The sequence below is a fragment of the Bos taurus genome, chromosome 12, assembly GCF_002263795.3.
Source record: "Bos taurus isolate L1 Dominette 01449 registration number 42190680 breed Hereford chromosome 12, ARS-UCD2.0, whole genome shotgun sequence".
NCBI lineage: Eukaryota > Metazoa > Chordata > Mammalia > Artiodactyla > Bovidae > Bos > Bos taurus.
The window spans coordinates 11,168,682-11,193,200 of record NC_037339.1 but is presented as its reverse complement, the minus strand read 5'-3'; the positions used below and the strand labels follow the sequence as shown (position 1 = coordinate 11,193,200).

The 24,519-nt window shown below is 39.1% G+C and overlaps 1 protein-coding gene and 1 non-coding gene across 12 annotated transcripts in view; both read left to right on the top strand.

Moving 5' to 3' along the window:
- The window catches only part of ELF1 (E74 like ETS transcription factor 1), a 122,975-nt gene that overhangs the window by 83,791 nt on the left and 14,665 nt on the right, over window positions 1-24,519 (top strand). For 10 of the 11 annotated variants that reach the window (XM_059891971.1, XM_059891974.1, XM_059891972.1 and 7 more), the window contains 3 exons: window positions 9,298-9,478; window positions 16,966-17,073; window positions 18,565-18,732. In XM_059891971.1, the coding sequence (XP_059747954.1) occupies window positions 9,298-9,478; window positions 16,966-17,073; window positions 18,565-18,732 (457 nt within the window). The remainder of the gene's footprint in view (window positions 1-9,297; window positions 9,479-16,965; window positions 17,074-18,564; window positions 18,733-24,519) is intronic. The other variant, XM_005213568.5, reaches the window with a different exon arrangement.
- Window positions 18,913-18,984, top strand: TRNAR-CCU (transfer RNA arginine (anticodon CCU)). Its single transcript has one exon. It is a non-coding gene; the product is annotated as a tRNA-Arg (tRNA).

The window sequence follows — 24,519 nt, the reverse complement described above, 5'->3', positions numbered from 1 at the left end:
TGAAGGCTGTGGGAGTAGTGGGCCCCCAGCCTGTTCCCGGTATTGCCTCAACTGGAGGCCCAAGAAATGGTACAAGCAACTTGGAAGTGTGCTCATTTTGCATCTTACCTTTGAGAAGGATTGTCTTCATTGGGGAATCTCTTTTCTTTTGACACCGCACACAGGATCGAGCCTGTGGCCCCTGCTGTGGAAGTGCAGAGTCTAAACCTCTAGACTGCCAGGGAAGTCCCTGCTTTGGGGAGATTTTTAAAGACTGTTTTTAATCAGCTTTTCATTTAGGAAAGCATTTGATAGATATTTCATTTTAAGCCGTTTCATAAGGGATCTTGGCAGGATGTTTCACAACAGCCTCTGACAAGACTGAGCTCTGCTGTTGGAGAAGCTTGGCAAACAAGTTCTTTGAAAATTCTTTTGCTTTTTTATATCCCAAAACTTGTTGAATAAACTTAATAATTGAGTTGGAATAGTGATCCATAGTTCCTTAAATATCTGCCTAGGGCTTGGATTGTGGTATACCGAGGAAATAAGCAAGCTCTCTCAGAATAGTACCATACTGCTTAGAGATTGGTATCTTCTCTTTTTTTTAACTTGATGGTATTGCCACATATATCATCACCCACAACAAATAGTCACTGTATAGTGGACACTGTTGAAATTTGGGGAATTGTCTCTCTCCTAACACTTGGTTTGATTTTTATTATTGCTGCTAAAAAAATTATTAATTTTGTTTTCATCACATGTCATAAATTTACCTGAAATTAATAGAAACGGAAACTGGTATTTGCATTTTTCTGTCTGGAGCTGTTAACACTTTCACTAAAGTTGCAAAACAGTCAAAAGTCAATCTATTGTTTGTTGTTGTATTAGTCATTTTATTTCTACTACAGTTTATTACTGTAGTTTAATTTGTTTATGGAAATAGTTGAAGTCGCTCAGTCTGTCGGACTCTTTTGTGACCCTGTGGATTATACAGTCCATGGAATTCTCCAGGCCAGAATACTGGAGTGGGTAACCTTTCCCTTCTCTAGGGGATCTTCCCAACCCAGGGATTGAATCCAGGTCTCCCACATGATAGGCAAATTCTTTACCAACTCTAAGAAGCCTTCCCTCTCTCTTCCCACCCATCATTTGTGATTTGTTTTGATTCTCTTTCAAAAGCAAATAGGAAAGTAATCAGCAAGTGCCAAATAGCAAAAGATCTCATAACATAATAATATAACTGTTTGTCTCTTTGGATTACTAGGAAATCAGACTTTGGCACAAATAATAAGAGTTGACTCAATTTAGGCAGTGCAGTTTATTTTTAAATTTTTAAAAAATTTATGTGAGCACACTGGGTCTCAGTTGCAGCATGTGGACTTTTTAGTTGTTGCACCTGGGCTTGGGCCCAGTTGCCCTGTGGTGTGTGGAATCTTAGTTCCCTGACCAGGGATCGAACCCCTGTCCGCTGCATTGCAAGGCAGTCTTAACCACCAGGGGAAGTCCCAAGAACGCAGTTTAGAATCTTGTAATTCTCAGGAGCAGTGGTTCTGACCTCTGCATTCTCATTGGAATCATCTGAGAAGCTTTGATAACATGCGCTGGTCATATGCTTAGATATTCTGATATATTTGATCCCATATAGGGTAAGGTACTGATATTTTTAGATGTTTCTCAGTGTATAGTCAGGGTTGATAACCACAGATAGAGTTTACTTAGATTCCCTGATTCAAGTGAAAGGTACCGAAGAGGAGATGCTTATTTAATATAATTATTTAAAAGAGGAGAGGTTTTAAAGTTGATTTAGAGGATTTGGAGAAAAAGATTTTTTAAGTAGCCAGCCAAATAAAACGTAGTATTTTTGTGTGATCATCAGTAAAGTGTTGACTCCCTTATTTCTTAAAGGAAGTTTACATCTTATTGCTAACTATTAGAAATGTGGCCATTTTATGATTAGCTCTGGCCTTCCTGAAATTCTTGTTTTAAATAAATCTTAGGAAGGAGTCTGGTTGAAGTGATATGGCAAAACTAGGTAGATAGACTTTGATGGTCTTCAGTAAAGAAAGTTGGATACTATCTAATCTTAATTTAGGAATAGTAACAAGTGTGTATATATATATGAATATATTCTTATATAAGAATGCATTTATATATATAAGAATATGTTATATAGATCATATAATGTTATGTAATATATAATATATTCTTATATAGTATATATATTATATATTATGTCTATATATTCTTGTACATATTATATGTGTTCTGTATATATTATTTTATATATATTCTTATATATTATTTTTATGATATATGTAAAATATGTATGAATGTTACTATTGTTACTATTCATTGGTACTATTGTTAACATTCCTGAATTACTTGTTACTATTATAACAAGTTACTATTGTTACTATTGTAACAATTCCTGTTACTATTCCTGAATTACTATTTTGTTGTTGTTCAGTGGCTCAGTCTTGTCTGACTCTTTTCCATCCCATGGACAGCAGCACACCAGGCTTCCCTGTCCTTGGCCGTCTCCTGGAGCGTCTTCCGGAGCTCATTCAAACTTGTGTCCATTGAGTTGGTGATGCCGTCCAACTGTCTCATCCTCTGTCGTCCCCTTCTCCTCCTGCCCTCAATCTTTCCCAGCATCAGTCTTATCAAATGAGTTAGTTCTTCGCATCAGGTGGCCAAAGTATTTGAGCTTCAGCTTCAGCATCAGTCCTTCCAACGAATATTCAGGATTGATTTCCTTTAGGATTGACTGGGTTGATCTTCTTGCAGTCCAAGGGTCTCTCAAGAGTCTTCTCCAACACCACAGTTCAAAAGCATCAATTCTTCAGTGGTCAGTCTTCTTTATGTTCCAGCTCTCACAGTCATACATGAGTACTGGAAAAACCATAGGTTTGACTATATGAACCTTTGTTGGCAAAGTAATTTCTCTGCTTCTTAATATGCTATCTAGGTTTGTCATAGCTTTTCTTCCAAGAAGCAAGCATCTTTTAATGTCATGGCTATATATATATATATATATATATGTATTTTCCTTTAATTGCCATAAAGATGGTAAAGAATCCACCTGTAATGCAGGAGACCTGGGTTTGATCCCTCGGGTGAGAATATCCTCTGGAGAAGGAAATGGCAGCCGACTCCAGTATTCTAGCCCGGAGAATTCCATGGACAGAAGAGCTTGGCTGGGTACAGTCCATGGACACGACTGAGCAACTAGCATTCATTGTCATAAGCTACCGAGATTGTTTAGGGTCAAGGGACTTAGTTGTCAAATGAGAGACTTAAGGCTAAATTAACTTGAATCTTGTTATAGTCTGAATTGCCCTCCACGCCTCAAATTCAAATGTTGAAGCCCTGACCCCCAGAATGTGACCTTACTTGGAAACAGGATTGTTGTGGATACAACATGAGTTTATACTGGAATAGGGTGGGCCCCTGATCCAATATGATGAGTGCCTTTATAAGAAGAGAAAACTTGGACAGAGACACGTACAGGGAGAGCACTGTGTGAACATGAAGAGGGCCGTTTACAAGCCAAAGAGGGAGGCCTGGCTGGACCCTTCCCTCACAGCCCTCAGGAACTGACCTTGCCATCGCTGTGATATCAGCCATGCAGACTCTGGAACTGAGAGAGAGTACATGTCTGCTGTTTCAGCCATGTAGCCTATGGTCCTTTGTTATAGCAGCTACAGCAAATTAATACAACAAGTCCCCATATTTTATTTATTAAAAAAAAATTGAAATCTAGGAAAATTCAGTATTTGAAATTTTACCATCTTTGTTTTCACTCAAGAGATTAGGGTCCACTTCTTTATCAGGGATTTTATTACTTAAAACAATTTTTGTTTTTAATTTATTTTTGTTTGTGCCGGGCCTTCATTGTTCCTCTGGCTTTTCTCTCGTTGCGCGAGCAGGGCGTGCTCTCTAGGTGCAGTGTTCGGGCTTCTCTTGTAGTGGAGCTCAGCCTCCAGGGCACCTGGGCTGCAGCAGTTGCAGTGAGGGGCTTAGTTGCTCTGCAGCATGTGGGATCCTCCCAGACCAGGGATTGAACCTGTGTCTCCTGCGTTGGCAGGCAGATTCTGTACCACTGAGCCCCCAGGAATACTCTACAAGGAATTTTAGAATGTGTGGTTATGAAGTTTTAAAGTTCCTAATGACTCAGTCAGTAGTCAGTGAGTTTAGTCAATCAGTTTATAAGGCAGGAGTTTACCATGAGCCCAGATCAGCAGCAGGCTTTTCTGGAGTATGTATTTTCCTTCTCTTTATGGTTATAGAGGGGAAGTGTCTTTCCAGTCACCTGAGAAGGGTTTCCTGGATCTATTTTGTGTATACAGATTGAGGCTGGTTACCTGAGACACATAGTTGGTCTATTTATTGTACATGAATTAACAGCACCCTGGAGAAATTAAGAGTTGAATAACTGTGAATACACATCTCAGTGGACTAGAGAAGAGTGGCCAGTGTTTTTCATGAGACGAGCCAGTATCTAGAAGGAGAAGACGGTATGGCCAAATTGGGAGTGATCCTGGGAAGTCCCTGGGAGTGGCAGGAGCTGGCTGTGCCCTCAAGGTGGTTTATAGTAGATTTGGATTGGAGAAGTCCTGGAAAAGATAACACTGAAAGTCATGCCCCAAACACAGCTCCTCACCTATTCTGTGTTTCTAAACAGAGCTAAGTAAATACGTAAAAGGAAAAAAAAGTTCCATAACAAAACAGCATCATGTTTCAGGCTGGCTGTAATAGTGAAAAGGTAAAGAACTTGGTCTCTGGAGTCAACTTTAGGTTAAGATTCTTCCACTTACAGTGAACTGTTTTCCTTCTCTTTGAGACTTCATTTTCTCGTGTATAAGGTAAATCATCTGATGTGCCTTTCTTATTGGGTTTTTGTGATGATGACATAAGGTGGTAATCCGTGTGAAGCAGTGAGCAAAATGCCTGGTGCTAATAAATATTAGCTAATATCAGTAGCAAAGCCAGAAGGTATGTGACCACTGTGCGTAGATGACTGCCTCCCCCTCCCCCTGCATTTAGCCCATTAAAAATGAGTAATCTCTCCTGATGTAAGTTTGTAAACAGACAGTTTTCATATCCGTGCCTTTAAAGTACATCTTAAAACCTGGAAGTGCCCTAGAAATGATTGTCTAAAGCAAATTAGAATATACTTGACTATGCATAGACTGCCTCTGTTACAGAACAAAGATACTGGCTTCAGTGGTTGCTTCTGGAGAGGGGCACTGCTGTGCTGTGCTTAGTCGCTCAGTCACGTCCGACTCAATGCGACCCCATAGACTGCAGCCCGCCAGGCTCCTCTGTCGATGGGGATTCTCCAGGCAAGAATACTGGAGTGAGTTGCCATGCTCTCCTCCAGGAGATCTTCCCAACTCAGGGATTGAACCCAGGTCTCCCCACTTTGCAGGCAGATTCTTTACTATCTGAGCCACCAGGGAAGCAGTATTGGTTATAGGAGTACATGACTGGGTGTCTCCTAACACCTGTATACCTGGAGAACAGAGCCGTCAGCTCCAATCCACTTCCAGGATAAGAGACTGGGATGAGGTAGAAAGTAGTAACAAACAGCTTTAGTTATTTGAAACTTGGGAACTGTATGGATTCAGAAAAATTTTGGAGCGATCCCTCTTAATAGCCACAGTCTACATACTCACTCTCCAAATTTCAAGAGCCAAATAAATGTGGGTAGGGAGGAATTCTTTGCTTCCATTTGAGGGCTTCTCTTGTGAATTGCATTGATCTGCCTCTGTCTCTGACTTAGTGCTGCTGCTGCTGCTGCTGCTAAGTCACTTCAGTTGTGTCTGACTCTGTGCGCCCCATAGACAGCAGCCCACTAGGCCCCTCTGTCCCTGGGATTCTCCAGGCAAGAACACTGGAGTGGGTTGCCATTTCCTTCTCCAATGCATGAAAGTGAAAAGTGAAAGTGAAGTCACTCGGTCGTACCCACTCTTAGCGACCCCATGGACTGTAGCCTACCAGGCTTCTCCGTCCATGGGATTTTCCAGGCAAGAGTACTGGAGTGGGGTGCCATTGCCTTCTCCGGACTTAGTGCTAATCTTGGGTAAATTTTTTTTTAATATTTTAACTTTTTGGCCACATAGCATGGCATGTGGGATTGAACCTGTGTCCCCTGCATGAAAGCTTGAAGTCTTAACCCCTGGACAACTAGGGACACCCGCTTGGGTAAATTTCTTAGTCTAATTCTTCATTTGCCAATAGATAGAGATAATAAGCCATATCCTTACCTGATGTGTAGAGTTGTTGTGGCATAAAATGAATTCATGAAAATTAACTCACTCTGGGCTTAGCCTTGTTAGATGAGGAGCTTAACTTGAGCTCTTAGGAGAGAAGAAAAGAAGTGTTGTGACAAGCACGGGCCCTGCTGGGTTGGGTTGCTTGTGCGACAGTTCATTCTCCAAAGAGAAGTGCAAGGCAGTGACTGTACTGGGGCCCTTTATGTGATGCTTCCTCTAGCGCCTCCCTGTGTGTGTTTTTCTTTGTAATGTTTGAGCCTCTTTCTATTTCAAAACTTAGGATTTGGACAGCTGGTTACTTCTCACTAACTTCCTCTTGAAATAGGAAGAAACATTTGAAAATAAAACCATCCAAATATGCTTTAGTATTAATATTATTTATAAATTTCAGAACATAGCATTCTTGAAGGCATGGATGGTATTTAGTACCTATGATATCATATATTTAATTTGGGTGATTAAATTCTTATGTTTGCAGTAGTGTTTAACTTCTGTGCACTGCTACAAACATATTAATTTTAAAAGATTGAGGATGCTTAAGTTATAATGAAGTCATAAATAATATTTTCTCCCTACATATTTTAAGAAAAAGGATATTTACATGAGCTGTCTTCCCATAAGATATTTACTAATTATAAAAGGAAATACAGTAATAATGGTAGAGAAGTCTGGTAGACCGCATCCAAACTAAATAAATGATCAAAGTTAATATCACTCATAGTGAGACTAATTGGTATTTTGGACCTCCTGATAAGATGTATTTGAAAGGACACAGCGTTGCTTTTTTGGTATTCTTGCTGAGTTACTAACACAAACCCAAATTGGGAGACATTTTATGAAACAAATGGCCTTTATTTTTCCAGTGTCAAGATCATGAAAGACAAACTGAAGAACTGCTCCAGATTAAAGGAGAAGAAAGGAATTGTTCTAAATTAGAGAAGTTGTCATGAAGAAACATGATATTTACCAAATGAAAATTATGATCTTGATCCCAATTTAAAAAAAAATTTTTAAGACATTAGTGAGACAATTGGAGAAATTTAAGTAAATTCTATAGATTAAATAATAGTGCTGTATCAAGGTTACTTTTTGATAATTAAAGCACAATTAAAGCACAATTTTGATAATTGTGCTATCTTTATATAAGATAATGATCATATATTTAGAAAATATACGCTTAAGTGTTTAAGGTTAAAGGGTCAATATGTTTTCCACTTTCAAATAAATCACAAAAACTATAGATATAGAAAGAATAATATAGAAAGAGGATGATAAATGTGATTAAGTATTAACGTTTGAGGAATATGAATGAAGGTTGTAAGAGAATGTGCTACTTTTACAACTTTTTAAAGTCTGAAGTTTTTTAATTTTTAAAGTAAAAGAGGTAGAAACTTAATGAGGTCTATCACTAATTGATTTTTTTAAATCAATGGACTTTAATATGTATTAGTGGCTTAGGAGATGATGATTTGCAGAGAAACATTAATATGAAGTGTAACGAATAATACTCTTACCATATGACAAGGAGAGCAATATGAGACAAGTTAAAAAGTGTCTGCCTTTTTACTTTAAGAAATAATTATTTTGTAGACAGCCCTTATTATATAGTATTATGATTCATATATACTTAGATTGGAGATTTCCCTGATGACTCAGTGGTAAAGAATTCACCTGCCAATGCAGGAGACTCAGGAAGATCCCCTGGAGAAGGAAATGGCAACCCACTCCAGTATTCTTGCCTGGGAAATCCCTTGGACAGAGGAGCCTGGCAGGCTACAGTCCATAGAGTTGCAAGAGTCAGACACGACTTAGCGACTAACAACAATGGAATACTTAGAAAGCATATTTTATTTGGTTTTCATTTTAGCATTGAATTTTTTTTCATGACTAACTGATATTTGAGTAGGCTATTAAAAAGTCTCTCTGGGTCAGTTTCCTCATCTGTGAAACGAGATTCCCTGATCTTATGACTGAATAGAAAGTGAAAGTTAATTTTCCCATTTCAGTCAAAAGCAATTGTTAAACACAGCCTGTGTGCCAAGTGACGATGTAATATTTATTAAGCTCACAGATCTTTTTCTGTCCAAGAAACTTTGGTTGAGGTTTTATTTAATTGTATACTTATTCGTATGCCACTTCTTATTCATGATACTAGTTTTTGTTTTTAGTTTAGTTCACTTTAAAAACATACTTTTATAGAAATTCCTGGTGAAAACTTGGCTATTAAGACCCAAAATTGGATAGTTAGGGAGTTAGAGATGGACATGTACACTTTGCTATATTTATTTATCTATTTTTAAAATGTATTTGACTGCACTGAGTCCTAGTTATTACACATGGGATCTTTCTTTTTCCTTTTTGCCACACTGCATCTTCGTTGCTGCGTGCGGGACTTTCTCTGGTTGTGGCAAGTGGGGGCTGCTCTCCGGTGCAGCGTGTGGGCTTCTCGCTGCAGTGGCTTCTCTTGTTGCAGAGCACTGCCTGTAGATCACGCGGGCTCCGTGGTTACCGTGCATGGGCTTAGTTGCTCCACAGCACGTGGAATCTGCCCGGAGCAGGGATCAAACCCACGTCACCTGGAATGGCAGGCGCAACTGAGCCACCGGGAAGTTCTCCACTGCGTTTAAAATGGATAGCCAGCAAGGGCCTACTGTAAAGCACGGGGAACTGCTCCGTGTCATGTGGCGTCCTGGATGGGAGGGGGTTTTGGGGGAGGACAGATGCACGTGTATGTATGGCTGAGTCCCTTCGCTGTTCACCTGAGGCTGTCACAACATTGTTAATTGACTGTACCCCAACCCAAAGTAAAAAGTTAAAAAAAAAAGACCCAAAATTATTTGGTCATAGTAGATGTATATTCTCTGTAGCCTAGGATTGTCAATGTATGTATTAGTACATACATTGTAGTACATACTACATTGTACATACATACAAGTAGCTGATGATGTGAAAACTAAATTGATGTCCAGTATAAATCAGTTTGGGTTGTATTTAACAAAAGCAAAACTTGGTTAATCTTTTTTTCCCCTTGCCTTCCCAGCTTGGTGATCCAGCTATTTTCCCTGCCGTCATTGTGGAGCATGTTCCTGGTGCTGATATTCTTAACAGCTATGCAGGTCTGGCCTGTGTGGAGGAGCCCAACGACATGATCACCGAGAGCTCCCTGGACGTCGCTGAGGAGGAGATCATCGACGAGGATGAGGACGACATCACCCTCACAGGTCTGTGCACCCCGAGCAGCGTCGTCGTAGGCGTTGGCTTCTCTCTGTGACTTGGGGGCTGGAAGAACATTCCCGACTCGGTTTTGAGTAGCGTCATTAGTGGCAGAAGCTAGAGCCCTGCAGGGAGAAGGAAGTGCCGTTTCCCTTCTGGTCTGCCTGTGGCTCGTAGCACCTGCTCACCTCCCCCTCTTCTTTCCTATATAGACGGAGATGAAGGCGACAAAAGAGGAGGTGTGTGAGAGGAGCCACACCAGCTCAGTTCACCAGGCCTTCACTGAGCACTGTGTGTGCCTCGCTCTACACTCCTGGTGACAATGAGAGGTTGCCTGTGGGGCAGAAGATAGGAATGCTCTTTTGTTATTGCTGCCGCAGAAGGCAGAATAGGAGGCCATGACCCAAATGAAGGATAAGGTGCTGGGGTTTCAGGAAGATTTCTTCAGTCAGAACTAGCAGGGTATTTCAAACCAAAGAGTTCACTGTGTGCGTGTTGAGGTGGTACTTTTTTCATCAGTTTTGGAAACTGGTGCATGCATTTTTATTTTTATACATTTAAACTTTCCTGTATCTTGGCCAGAGATGTTGGAGGTGTTTGAGAAAATAAACTATTTGGAAGTAAAAAGTTATTTGAATATTTATTATTAATTTAAAAACCAGAAATTAACATTTTTCACAGTATTATCAACTAAACCTGGCCTTTCTTTATATTCCACGCATTTCACACTAATGTCCTTTTTCTGTTCCAGGAGCCTATCTAGAATCTCACACTGCGATTAGTTGGTAGTCATTTTCTCCTAGGCACTCCCAATCTGTGACGGTTCCTGTGTCTTTCCTTGTCTCTTATAACCCTGACGCTTTTGAGGAGTACTGGTCAGACATGTAGAATGTCCCTCAGTTCTATTTCTGTGATGTTTTCTCATGATGGAATGTGATAATGCATTTTGGGGCAAGAATACCACCAAACTGGCATTGTCTACTTCTTATCGTATCATATTAACATAGTAGATCTTTGTAAAAGTACGTTATCTCACTTAACTTTCAGCAGAAAAAGAAATTGAAATTAAAGAAGTTCAGTGACTTGCCTAATGTCACACATCAAGTGACTGCACCCTCACTGATAACATTGACCAGCAACACTTAATTTTTGTATTGTCCTCTTATATTTTGCAAAGCATGTTCTCATATATTCACATCTTTGTCCAGAGCAGCTCAGTGAAAGTTTTTAATGAATCTAGACTTGTCTTTCCCTTATCAATAAGGGAATCAGATTACTTCAATTAGAGGTTTCTACTCATCGCTGACTGTGGTCTTTGTGTTTTGTATAACAGAGTGACCACCTCTGTGCATATATAGATGTGTTGTGTAGCTAACGGGGTTTTTGCAGTGTGTTCTGATCTACTTTCTTGATGCATTAGGGTGAGGCCACACTCTCTGTGGATTGGGAACCAGAGTCTTCCCTGAAGGAGTGTTTATTCCTGGTTTTAGCGGCCAAGGAAGATACTGGTCCTCAGAGGAGAAACAGAGAGTAGGAAAGCAGATCCTGTGTCTTTAGGAGAACGAATCATTTCTTCCTTTCAGTGCTTCACTCCTGGGCTTGGACTTGAAGACAGCTGATGATGAGATGCAGACAAGCGCCTAGATCCAGAAAATAACCCATATTTTGACAGATTTTCTGTTTTCGTGTTTCTTCTCTCTTACCTTTCTTATCTTCCAACCCAAGCCTCTGTTTAACTCTTCCATGCCTGTCTGAGTCAGGTCATGAGAAATGAAGGGATGTTATAGCTCCCCTTACTCCAGAGTGGGGGAGGGGAGAGTACCACGCTTTTGAGAGGCTGCAGGGTTGGTGGTGAGGGGATAGAACAGGTTATAAGCTGTAATTATGAGACCTAGGTAGCACTTCAGATAATGAAGAAAGTTGTTAACATTTTTAGGTATGATAATAGCATTGTGTTGGACTCTTTAGCTTTCAGATACATATGCTCAGATACTTAGAGGTAAAATATGCTGTCAGAGATTCCTTCAGAAAAATCCTGAAGGTCAGAGTGTGTCGGGAGGGGGTCCTTGGGCAGTAAGTGGAGGATGCATGAGATGAAAGAACATTGACTATGTATTGATAACAAGTGATGCTGAGAATGGGTATGTGAGAATTCATTTTACTGTGTCCCAGAATTTCAATTCTGTTTGAAATTTTTAATAATAAAAAGATCAAACTGCTTTTATGGATGTGAGACTTACTTTAGGTGGCCGCTGTCATCTATAATCCTGATTTCAAATTTTCCTGTTCATAAACACTGTTTTAACCTATGAAATATGCAATGTGAAAATACCACTTTAATATGTTTATATGTTGGGGTTTTATATAAAATTTCCTTTGAAACAAGGTTGTGTTGTTAAAAATTTTTGAAAAGCATTTGACTAAGAACTCCTATGTGGCGATTCTTCTTCTTTACCAGTCTTGAGGATCTGGAAGTGAAATTATTAAAGGAGATGGACCCCTTTAGACCCATCAGCCCAGCTTCTCTGGGATCCAGCCCCATTCACCAGTGGGTCAACACCAGTTAGGGGACACAGAACCTGGGACCCACAACCAGCTGTGCCAGGAACTGGCCCTGCCTCTAGCAGGTTAACCCTAGATCTGGGGCCCCAGGCCCCACAACTCCCCACTCTAGAACCTGACTCTGGCCATTTGTGAGCCAGCACTAGCCTTGGGACCACCTGGGGTCTCTGGCAGCTTCTGTGCAAGGCTGGTCCTGGCAGCCTACCCAGCACCAGCCAGTTCACCCACAATAGCCAGCCTGTCACAAGAGGAGCCACACAGTCCTCTAGGGGGCGCCCCAGAGCGCATAGCTTTGGTGACCAGAGGGGAGAGTGCTGCTGGGATGCACAGGAGGTCTCCTACGAAAGACCACTTCTCCAAGATCAGGAAATGTAACCAACCTACCAGATACACAGAAATAAAAAGAGCAAGTTAGGCGGAATGAGGTGACAGAGAAATAATCTTCTAAATGAAGATGAAACTCCAGAATAACAACTAAGTCAAGTGGAGATTGGTGATGTACTATAGAGAACTCAAGGTAATGATTGTAAGACATGTTCAAGGAACTCTGGTGAAGAATGGATCCATAGAGCAAGAAGTTAGAAGTTTTTACCAGAGTTAGAAAATGTAAAGACCAACCAAACAGACAGCAAGAGTACAATAACTGAAATGAAAATGTGCTAGAAGGAATCAGCAGTAGATTAAATGATATAGAGCATTGGATCAGCAAGCTGGAAAACATTGTTGGAAATCATTGAAGCTGAATGAAAAAGGAAAAATGGTAAAAAGAAATGAAGACAGTTAAAGAGACCTCTCAGACAACATCATGTGTACTAATATTTGTATTATATGGGTCCCAGAGAGAAGAGAGAGAAAGGGGCAGAGAACATATTTGAAGACATAATAACTGAAAACTTTCCAATTCGGAAAGGACACAGACATCTAACATGCTTTAGAAGTGTGATCTTACTGATTGATTTCTGAATTTGAATTTATTGATTGATTGACTTGCCTTGCTCTCTGGTGACTGAAAATTTGAAAATCAGCAAAATCGAAAGAAGGCAGAACAAACTGATAATTGTTATGATAAAACTAATATGGCTGTAGCAGCAGTAATTTCTCTTATTACTTTTGTCACCGTTTTCCGAATGCTCCTTAGTCCTATTCTGAACTATTTTTTTTAAATTTTATTTTATTTTTAAACTTGAACTATTTTAATGTCTATGCATTGTAAACTGTCATTCATTTATGATGGTACCTTCTAATTTCTTGCTTGGTTTTCTAGTAGTTACTTCTAACATAAATGTAGAACTTTGTATCAAAACCCAAAATTCTGCAGAAGGTGTCAACATTATAATATCTTAACAGAGACCTGAATTCACCCTACTCTGATGATCAATTATTATTTGACAGGAGAGGAAGACATGCATTTGCTCATTCTGATCACATATTCATTTATTCTGAAGGCATTAAGAAGAATTCAGGAAATGCATATTTTAAATGAAGATCCAAATCAGAAATAAGTGATGGTTGAAAGGAAGGTGATAACCATTATATCTTCAGCATTCCATCCAAGATTGTGGATTCATTTTAAGTTCTTGCTTCACGCTGCTCATTGTGCAGGGTCAGGACCTTTTTTTTTTTTTGCTGTTCAATTTTACCATAAGGAAGGGGTTGAGTGGACTGAGAGAGGGAAATCACTGGTTTTAGAGCACCTGTAAAATCCTGAAGACACTTTTTTTTTGGCTTTCAAAAAAAAAAAAAAGAAATTAAAGATAAAATAAGGATTTTAAAAGCAGCAAGGGCAAAGCAACAAGTTACAAACAAGAGGACTTGCATAAGGCCATGAGGTGACTTTTCAGCAGAAACCACGCAGAACAGAAGGGAATGGTTCCTTATATTTAAAGTGGTGAAAGGGAAAAATCTACAGCCAAGAACACTCTAACCAGCAAGGCTTTCATTCACATTTGGTGGTGAGATCCAAGTTTTACAGACAAGCAAAAGCCAAAAGAGTTCTGCACCCACAAACCAACTTTATAAGAAATGTTACTTTTCTAACTGAAAAAGAAAAGGCCACAACTAGAAACATGAAAATCCTGAAAGGAAGGCAAAGATAGTGAATTAGCCGTGTAGAAAGGTTGAAAGACAAGCAGAGTGAAATTATCTGTATCCACAATAATTGTAGTTGAGATACACAGAACAAAAATATGTAAAGCATGATGTCAAAGAACAGTAAACGTGGAGTTGGGGAGTAAAAATGCAGGGTTGTCCATGGCTGATTCATGTTAGTGTATGGCAAAAACCACTGTAATATTGTAATTGGCCTCCAATTTAAATAAATTAATTTTTTAAAATGCAGGGTTGTTAAAATGCATTTGAATTTAAGTGATGAATAGCTTTATGTATATATATCTATATATATGTGTATTACTATGTACAGTGTGGGGAGTATAGTAAATAACTGTGTAGTGTCTTAGTATGGTAACATTTCATAACTGGACATCATAGTGATCATTTCGAAATGTATAGAAATACCCAATCACTATGTTGAGGAAGTAACAGTGTTGTAGGTCAGCTGTACTTCGAAAACAAGTACACAGACTCACAGAAAATGAGATCAAATTTGTGTTTACCAGAGGTTTGGGGAGAGGGGAATGAGAATTGGACAAAGTCAAAAGGTACAAATGTTCATTTAAAAGATAAAGTACTAGGGATATAATGTCCAGTATGATAAATATAAGTAACACTGAGGCATGTTATATATAAAAATTAAGAGTAATTCTTCGGTTCTCATCCCAAGAAAAGTTCTTCTGTATCCTTAATTTTATATCTATATGAAATGATGGATATTCACTAAACTCATTGTGATAATCATTTCATGATTGAAATGATCAAATCATTATGCTGTACACCTTAAACTCACACAATGCTGCATGTCAATTATATCTCAGTAAAACTAGAAGAAAAAAAAAGCTTGTGGGTTTTAGTGTTGCCTGCAAGAAATTTTTGTAATCCATTTAATGATGGGAAAACATTTTCTCTGTATTTTTAAAAGCTTAGTTGTACTGTTTTTTTGGTTTTCATTCCGGTTTTATGTAGGACTCACCAATTTATTTTGCATTTCCTGCCCTGAACACTGAAACTGAGTGTAATAAACAGACTTTTACAAATTAGATCACTGATATTAAATTTGCTTTATGTTTTTTGAAATTCGAAAGGTAGTTTGATTTCTGTATGTAGCTGTGGAATGATTTCTAGTGTATATGAAGTTTAAAAAGCAAGGGTCAGTACAGCATGAATAGTTATTTTTTATTTAAGATAAGGGAGAGAATAAAAATGATATGTATGTGTTTGCTTATATTTAAACATAGAAACATAAACTAGAAACTAACAAAAATCTTTTAAACTCAGTGGTCACTTTTGAAAGATCCCGTTTTTTACTCTGAAATTAGTGAATAACAGAAAAAGATCCAGGCATTTAATTTGCCCTTATTGTATAAACCGTGGCTCAGGGTAACCAGATAGTCAATGACAGCAAGTTCTTCTTCATAGAGAATTCTAGCTAATAAATGCGAGAGGAATGATAAGATTATGATTATCACCATTTTGGAATCCCTAATGAACTCCTGGATCTAGGCAAACTGTCATCAATAACTGCAACGCCTTTAGATGAGAGGCTGTTGGGAAATTTAATGGTGACCGGATCAGGCTGACAATGCTTGAAACTGATTCTCGGTCTAGCAGTCCTGAAGAAAGACTACCTACTTTCAAAAAGCACATGGAATCACACAGCATTACCTTCACGTATTCTTGGCAAAAAACTGAATGTGAATCAAGTCATTCTTACAGAAATATCTACCAGTTTACAGGAAATACATGGGGGAGGGCTGTGGTAAGTGACACCACAGAGATATAATCAGCAAAATCTAAAATGTGGGAAACTACAAACAGATTGACCCTGTTTCTCTTAAGATAAACAGCAAAACAAAACAAAATAGGAAGGAAGGTGTATGCCACCAAGTGTAATGCATGAACTTTGTTTGAAATCTGTTGTGAACAAACCAACTTTTAAAAAAATCTGAGACAGAGAAATTTCAGTATTAAATGGATATCTGATTTAAAGAATAATTAATTTGTAAAAGATGTGACCATGGTATTGTCTGTATACGCTAATATTTACAATGAAAGACAGGCTGTCTGAGGTTCACTTTGAAATAATCTTGTGTCTTTATTGAGCTGGGGAGTATAGATTAAGGAAAATTGATTATTAAATATTGAAGCTGGGCCCTTGATACATTCAGTTCATTGTATGATTCCCTCTACTTTTGTGTATGTTTGATATTTCTCATTATAAAAGCTTGACAAAGAAGTGATTTGAAATTCTTCTTGTAATATTTTCTTAATTGCTATGTAATTAAATAGTTACACAAACTAATTTCATCATTTTCATCTACCTAGTAGAACTTTAAAATATTTATAAAGCTTATATAAATGAATAGCTAGAGTTACATAAATGTTTAGAAGATGGTAATTGATTATTGACTTATCTGTGCCTTACTTGCCTGAGTTTTTAGAAAAAAATTAGTTTTAGTGGGATATTTCCTTCAATTCATGAAATTCCAGAGCCTTGACAGAAGAGTAATCTGCTTTTCTACTATGCCTTAAATCTACAAAATTTTAAATAATTTAAATAGAAGGCTTAAGTTTTTAATAGGAAGTGTTACAGTGCCCTGTTTTAATAACTTTACTAGGCTTATTGAAGTATTTATCTTTTCTGGTTTTAACTATTATGGAGGAACTGGATCTTAGTTCCCCAATCGGGGATCAAACCTGGGCCCCCGCAGTGAAAGAGCAAAGTCCTCATCCCTGGACCACAGGAGATTCCCAAACCTGTGTTTTTTAGAACAACAGATGTCTCGTGCTAATTCTGTTTTTCTGTTTAAATGTATTATAGTAGAAGCTTCCTGTCATAATGGGGATGAAACAATTGAAACCATCGAGGCTGCTGAGGCACTCCTCAACATGGATTCTCCTGGCCCTATGCTGGATGAAAAGCGCATGAGTGAGTGTTACGGCTGTTTACTTTCTTATCCTTTTTTTTTTTTTTTTTGAAGTGTAGTTGATTTACAATGTTGTGTTTATTTCTGCTGTACAGCAAAGTGATTCAGTAACACATATGCATATACATACATTCTTTTTCATATTTTCTGTTATGGTTTATCACAGGATGTTGAATACAGTTTCCTATGTTCTACAGTAGAACTATGGTTTACATGCTTTGAAAAACCTTTCCTGTCATCTCTCTGCTTTAGATGATAAACATCAAGAGACCAGAGTGATGTTTTATTTTTTTAGCATCCTAAGTGCATTATAAGGTATAGTACTGGTTGAGGTACCTTTGCTAAAGTGTTCAGTCAAACAGGATTTTTTTTTTTTTAGATTTGAGGAATGAAGACTTTGAGAATAAAAAGGTAATTTAGGTGTCAGAGAGGTTATGCAGAGTATCTTCTTAACCTCATTGGTGAAGTATTAGTGTACTTAGGGTCCAACCAATGAAAATTTAGTGATTTCTGTCAGTATTCATCAGTGAATAGGCAAAAAATCCACTGAAGACTTCATGGCATACAATTTCCTATCACATTTATTGATTTGCTTTTAAATCCTTGTTCTCCTTTGGACTTTTCTGACAAGGAAGTATCAGACTCAAAATGAATTATTATTAAATCAATTTAAGATGTTTATTGAGGATTTTCTGTATGCACAGCAATACATTAGGCAGTAACATGATATGGAAATGAATAGATTTTTTTTTTCTTTCCTCAAGCTTACAGTTTTCTTTTGAAGATATTTATGTAAATAACTGTAAAAGCTAAAAATAAAGGCCAAAAGAAGGGATAGCAGAGTGTTCTGGAAGGAGAGATTTCTCTAGCTGAAAATACTGGTGACTGACTTTTTGGAAGGAATGTTCTGGCATGGGCTGTTAGTGGCAAATAAGCTTCTCATGTGTAGAAGACAGGAAAGGGCATTCAAGGTAGAGGGAGTCAATTGAACCAAAGACATAGATCTGTGAAAGAATGAAATGTTTAAGATTCAAAATGCTTTGGTATAACTGAAGTAATGTTTCATAATGGGTTATATACTGTGGATGTTCAAAATGGTATGCTATGGAGTTTGGTTGTTCTTATCTTTTTTCCACCTGTAAACAATGAGAAGATATGTCAGTTTTATTTTTCTTTCTAATTTTCACTCTGTAAAGTTTTTGTAGAGAGGAATGATATGGTCAGGTCAGACTTAGGTTGTGGAGAAAAACCTTAGCGGCAATGCAAAAATGCAGAAGAGAGACAGGATGGACTGGGGATAGGAAGTCAAGTCAGGAAGACATTGAATGGGCCAGTCAAACCTGGACTGATCCAGGGAACTTGACTTAGGGCAGAGGAAGTAAAAACCAGGGGCTAGATTCAAGATTTCATTTCTCCTTTAATCTTCACAGAAATAGGAAACATGTTATGAAATTATTTTGATTTATAATACAAAGTTGATTTTATCCCATTAGATAATAGTATATTTAGCTCCTCTGAAGATGACATGGTTGTTGCCCCAGTCACACATGTATCCGTCACATTAGACGGGATTCCTGAAGTGATGGAAACTCAGCACGTTCAAGAGACATATGCACACTCACCAGGACCCTCGTCACCAGAACAGCCTAAGAGAAAGAAAGGTAGGTGGTCAATCTGTTTAGGGAAAACAGTCCACTCTTGATGTGGAATCCAAAGGTAACTTTTAGTCAAGGGTATTTCTACACCAATTAAAACATCTGTAAGATAAAATTGGTATAAAACAAATTGAGTTATTTCTTCATGTTAGATTCATTTTTTTAAGAATTGTACTTTTAGGGAGTTCCCTGGTGGTCCAGTGGCTAAGACTCTGTACTCCTAATGCAGGGGTCTGGGTTCGATTCCTGGTCAGGGAACGAGATCCCACATGGAACAACTAAAGACTCCGCATGCTGCATCAAAGATTGAAGATCATGTTTGTAACAACTAATGCCTGGCACAGCCAAATAAATAAATTGAAAAAAAAAAAAAAAGAATTATACTTTTAAAATATTTGGTCCGTCTTATAGAAAAGGGATTTTCCCAACTTTTTAAGCCTCAGTCTTGTATCTACAAGCTCCGAAAGAGCTCAGGGATAAGACCTGTTTAGTTTTCTCCTGGAGAACATAGTTTGAAAACCACCAGCATAGATTCTAATAAAAGATTCCAGTGGGAAGAATCCAAGTGGTAAATCAGCAGGTAAGTAATTGAAGAGGATACAACGTGCCAGAGGGAGTTTTAAAGTATTCACAAATTAGAACCATACTTACATCCTAACACTGACACGTTTCCCTTTCTTTGCCTTTTGATTCTGCTCCAGCTTGTTTAATATGTTGAGTTTAATATCTTGGTTTATGGCATCACCAGCCACTGTGTAACCTAATTTCACATGAAATTAAGGGACGTTTCAAGAGCCACAGATGAAGAGGAAAATAACAACAGTAGGAATGAAGCTGACACTGCAACAGCTCTGAAGGGCTGAGAGGCTATGTCAGTCTGGAAGTCCAGGGGACTTGGTTTTATATTCCAAGTAGAGGCACATGCTAAAGTCTTGGTCCAAAGCAAAATGGGGTATTAGAGAACTCAGCATATAATTCATGGGGTCCTTGGAAGGCTATACCCTAAGGGGAAAAACAGTCCACCCATTGGCACAGACAGATGTTAAGGAAACTTGTATTTTGTAGCTGGGTGGAAAAATTGTTCTTTTGAGAATTCATAATCCTAGGTTTACCTTAACCTAGGTTTATGACTAGATTTTAAATTATCACTGACTCTAGGAATTTCCAGCCAAGTAATTAACATAACAGTGGCCCCTGACTGGCAGTAATTTTGGGCCCCAGGAGAATTGCTTTGCCACATCATATATTTAATCCAAGCTGCAGAGTATTTCTTCAAATGAAACCCTGTTGAAGGTGAACTGACATTTCAGTATCACAGAACACCTAAGAAAGATACCTCCTGAATGAAAAGCAGCAGACACAGGAAATTCTCAAGTTTCCCCCACTGGCTGCTCTCAGGAGCAGTCTTTGCATTGTCCCCGCGCCTGGCTCCTCACTCGCTCAACCACCTCCAGCTCCGCCTCCACTGTGGACTCCGGCAGCTTCATCGCTGGAGTTCTCGACCTCCTGCTTTCTTTTCAGTTTGCTGCATAACATCACTGGCCCCATCGTGCCCAATGCAGCCATGCACACCAGCTCCAAGATCACTGCCAAGGACTTAAAAGAAAGAAGCCACGGGGGAGATGGAGAATGGGAGCGAGGGCCTGCTGATGGGAATGCTGAGAAGGAGGAAAATGGGGAACAGGAGGCTGACAGTGAGGGGAGGAGGAAGAGGAGGAGGAAGGGGATGGCGAGGAAGAGGGTGGCGAGGAAGATAAGGCGTCCGCGGCAGCTGTGGGCAGAGCAGCAGCTGAAGATGACGGGGATGGTGACCCTGACACGAAGAAGTGGAAGATGGGTGAGGATGACCAGCAGCAAAAGAGAAGTGAAGCTCACAGAGAAGGCTGCTGTAGCCCATTCACCCTCCTCTTCGCGCCTCAGACCCTCAACTGCCAGGTGGAGTCCGGCCTGCCCGCCGCCTGCGCCGCGCCTGCTCCGCCGCGGGCTCTCCCCTGTCCACCCAGAGCCACACAGCATGAATTTGCGACAGGAGAGGAAAAAGGAGCCGACACTTCCAAGGCCCTAATTTTTTTTCTTAAAGTACTTTTAAAAGGAGAATCGGTATTTTATATTTACATTTTATATATTTGTACATGTTGTTAGGGGTCAGCCATTTTTAATAATGATCTCGGATGAGCAAACCAGCCTTCCCAGCATTCTCTCTCCTACTTCTGACTTTCCTTGTGGTGTGAACATGTTCATTACAATCTCAAAGGAGAAAGAAAATGTTAAAAAAAAAAAAAAAAGCAAAGGCTACAACAAAAAATCAGTCTTATTTCGAGAATGCCAGTAACCCTTTTTGTGCATGTATGTAGCTTACTATAAGGAGCTGGTTTTTATGAGATGGTTAAAAAGGCCAGTGATAAAAGTTTTCTTTTTTTTCCTTGATTATGAAGTTATGGTTTATTATTATTATTTTTTTGGCCTGCTTGATGTGTGTGTGAAACACTGTTGTCCAACAATAAACCAGAATTCAAAAAAAAAAAAAAATCCTAGGGTTAGTTCACTATGAACCTCAGATAATAGAATTATCAAATAGAAACTTCCAATGAATATTATTATAATTATTAATGCAAAAGAATAGAAAATATGGTCAAAGAATGAGACTATTAAAAAATACCATGTGAAACTTCCTCTTCTAGTCAAGATGGAGTAACAGCTCCTGATGTGACAACCGTTTTTTGGATATGACACCAAAAGCACAAGCTTTACAAAGGCTAAAATTAATAAGCTGCTGATTGGGTTAAACATGTGGTAATACCCATACAATGAAAGACCATTCAGCAATAAAATGAAATGTACTGTTGATACATAAGACAAAAATGGATGAACCTTAACATAATTGTACTAGAGGAAAAGAGCCAGATTCCCAACCCCCTGCCATAAAAGAAGAGTATGATTCTGTTTATATGAAATTGTACAAAATGTAAATTAATCTATAATGATAGAAAACGAGTGGTTGGTTACCTGTGGATGGGGCAGGGTGGGGAAAGAGGATTACAAACGCACTTTACGGAGTGAAGAATATGTTCATTATCTTGAGTGATGGTTTCACAGGTGTATACATATGTCAAAACTTATCAGATTATAAACTTTAAACATAAGCAGGTTAATTGTATGTCAGTTATACCTCAATAAAGCTGTTTTTAGAAAGTAAAAGACTAATATCCTACTTAATGGTGGAAGACTGGCATGATAAGGAACCAGATAGAACACATAATGTTTGGGGATCTATTTTGCTATTTAAATAGCAAATGAGTCACTGCTGAAGAGAGAATCAGTGAGCTCCAGTCTAGAGCTGATGTATAGTAAAAGATAATAAAAGAGAGATGTGAGGATTGCTTGAGAAGATCTACACGTTTAATCAGAGCTCCAGGAAGGGAGAATGTGTAGAGTGAGGAAGAAGCAATATTCAAAGATAATGATTGAGAAATTTTCCAGAATGATGTTAATCCCATCATAGTGAATCCTGAGTAGCATAAGTAAAATAGATGCAGGCTGAAATAGATTATGCTAAAAAAATGTGGAACATCAAAGACTCCCTGCAACCCACAGCCAAAACAAGAGAAAAAAAAAAAAAAGAGGAAGAAATGGACCAATCAGGGAGAAACTGCATTACCTGATGAGGATTGATTATTGAATTGGCTACAAGCTCCCATGAAAAACTGGAAGGGCTGGATATGTTCAAAGTATTAGGAGAAATAACTTCACAAAATTTATATACCCAATTAACCTATAGTTCATGTGACGCGGTGTGCATCGTCACCGTAACAGTGAGGAAGGCAGTGGAGAGGATGGATGCTGGGTAGGCTACTGACGGTATCTGCCGTGACTGACACTAGCGGAGGAAAACAGCGGGATAAAAACAGCACTATCGGGACTTCCCTCTGGCCCAGTGGCTCAGACTCTGAGCTCCTGATGCAGGGGACCCAGACTCTGTCCCTGGTCAGGAATCTAGATCCCACATGCGGCAACTAAAGTTCCTGCATTTGCAGCGAAGATCAAGGATCCCACATGCCACGGCTGACCCAGCGCAGCCAAATAAATAAATATTTTTTAAAAAGAGAAAAAATTAGGGAAAATAAAACAGAAGGATAGCAGCTAACTGAAGTCTGGCTTCTAATCCTCACAGTCATGAACACAGTTAACTAGAAATCTCTGTAGGTTCTCTGCAGATGTCTGCAGTGATGGAATTTGAGGCACCAGGCTGCCTATTTTCCACGTGTATACATCTGGTAGTCTCAGGAGGGGCCAGGCCTGAAGAATGACTCTTTTGACTTTCTTCTCCTCATAGCTCAGTTGGTATAGAATTCGCCTGCAATGCAGGAGACCCCAGTTTGATTCCTGAGTTGGGAAGATCCCCTGGAGAAGGGAAAGGTTACCCCCTCCAGTATTCTGGCCTGGGAATTCCATGGGATCACAGAGTCAGATACGGCTGAATGACTTTCACTTTCACTTTTCACTTTCCTTGACTCTTACTCACCTTAACTTCAGAAGTGTTTTCCTATTCAGTTTGTCTTGGGATGTATTACTATTAACAGACTGATTCCAGATTGGGAAAGGAGTACATCAAGGCTGTATATTGTCACCCTGCTTATTTAACCTATATGCAGAGTACATCATGAGAAACACTGGGCTGGATGAAGCATAAACTGGAAACAAGATTGCCAGGAGAAATATCAATAACCTCAGATACGCAGATGACACCACCCTTATGGCACAAAGTGGAGAGGAACTAAGGAGCCTCTTGATGAAAGTGAAAGAGGAAAGTGAAAAAGCTGGCTTAAAACTCAACATTCAAAAAACTAAGATCATGGTATTGCGTCCCATCACTTCATAGCAAATAGACGGGGAAACAGTGGAAACAGTGAGAGACTTTATTTTTGGGGCTCCAAAATCACCGCAGATTGTGACTGCAGCCATGAAATTAAAAGACGCTTGCTCCTTGGAAGAAAAGTTATGACCAACCCAGACAGCATATTAAAAAGCAGAGACATTCCTTTGCTGACAAAGGTCTGTCTATTCAAAGCTATGGTTTTTCCAGTGGTCATGTATGGATGTGAGAGTTGGACCATAAAGAAAGCTGAGTGCCAAAGAATTGATGCTTTTGAACTGTGGTTGAGTTGGAGTTAAGAGTCCCCAACCAGTCCATCCTAAAGAAAACCAGTCCTGAATATTCACTGGAAGGACTGATGCTGAAGCTGAAACTCCAATATTTTGGCCACCTGGTGTGAAGAACTGACTCATTGGAGAAGACCCTTATGCTGGCAAAGATTGAAGGCAGGAGGAGAAGGGGATAACAGAGGATGAGATGGTTGGATGGCATCACCGACACAATGGACATGAGTTTGAGCAAGCTGTGGGAGTTGGTGATGGACAGCGAGGCTTTGCATGCTGCAGTCCGTGCAGCCGCAAAGAGTCAGACACGACTGAGCAACTGAACTTGTCTTGTGTTGCTACTAACCTTGTGACTTTAGCCCTAAAAAGTTCTTTTTTAAGTCACTTCCCTAAATTACCTCAGCATTTGCCCTTGTGATCTAGATCAGAGAGAGTCAAATTCAAGAACATCATGGTTAGAAGTGCTAACTGAAGCATCCATTTATGCTTAATCTCCATTGTCTCTCCCATGCAGGGTGGTAGTCTGTTCAGATAGCATCATCACCCCAACCTAAGTCATAGGCAGCATTGCTGCCAGGTTGTGGCTCTAGATAAAGGGAGAAGAGATCACAAACACGGCTTTAGAATAGTTGGTTG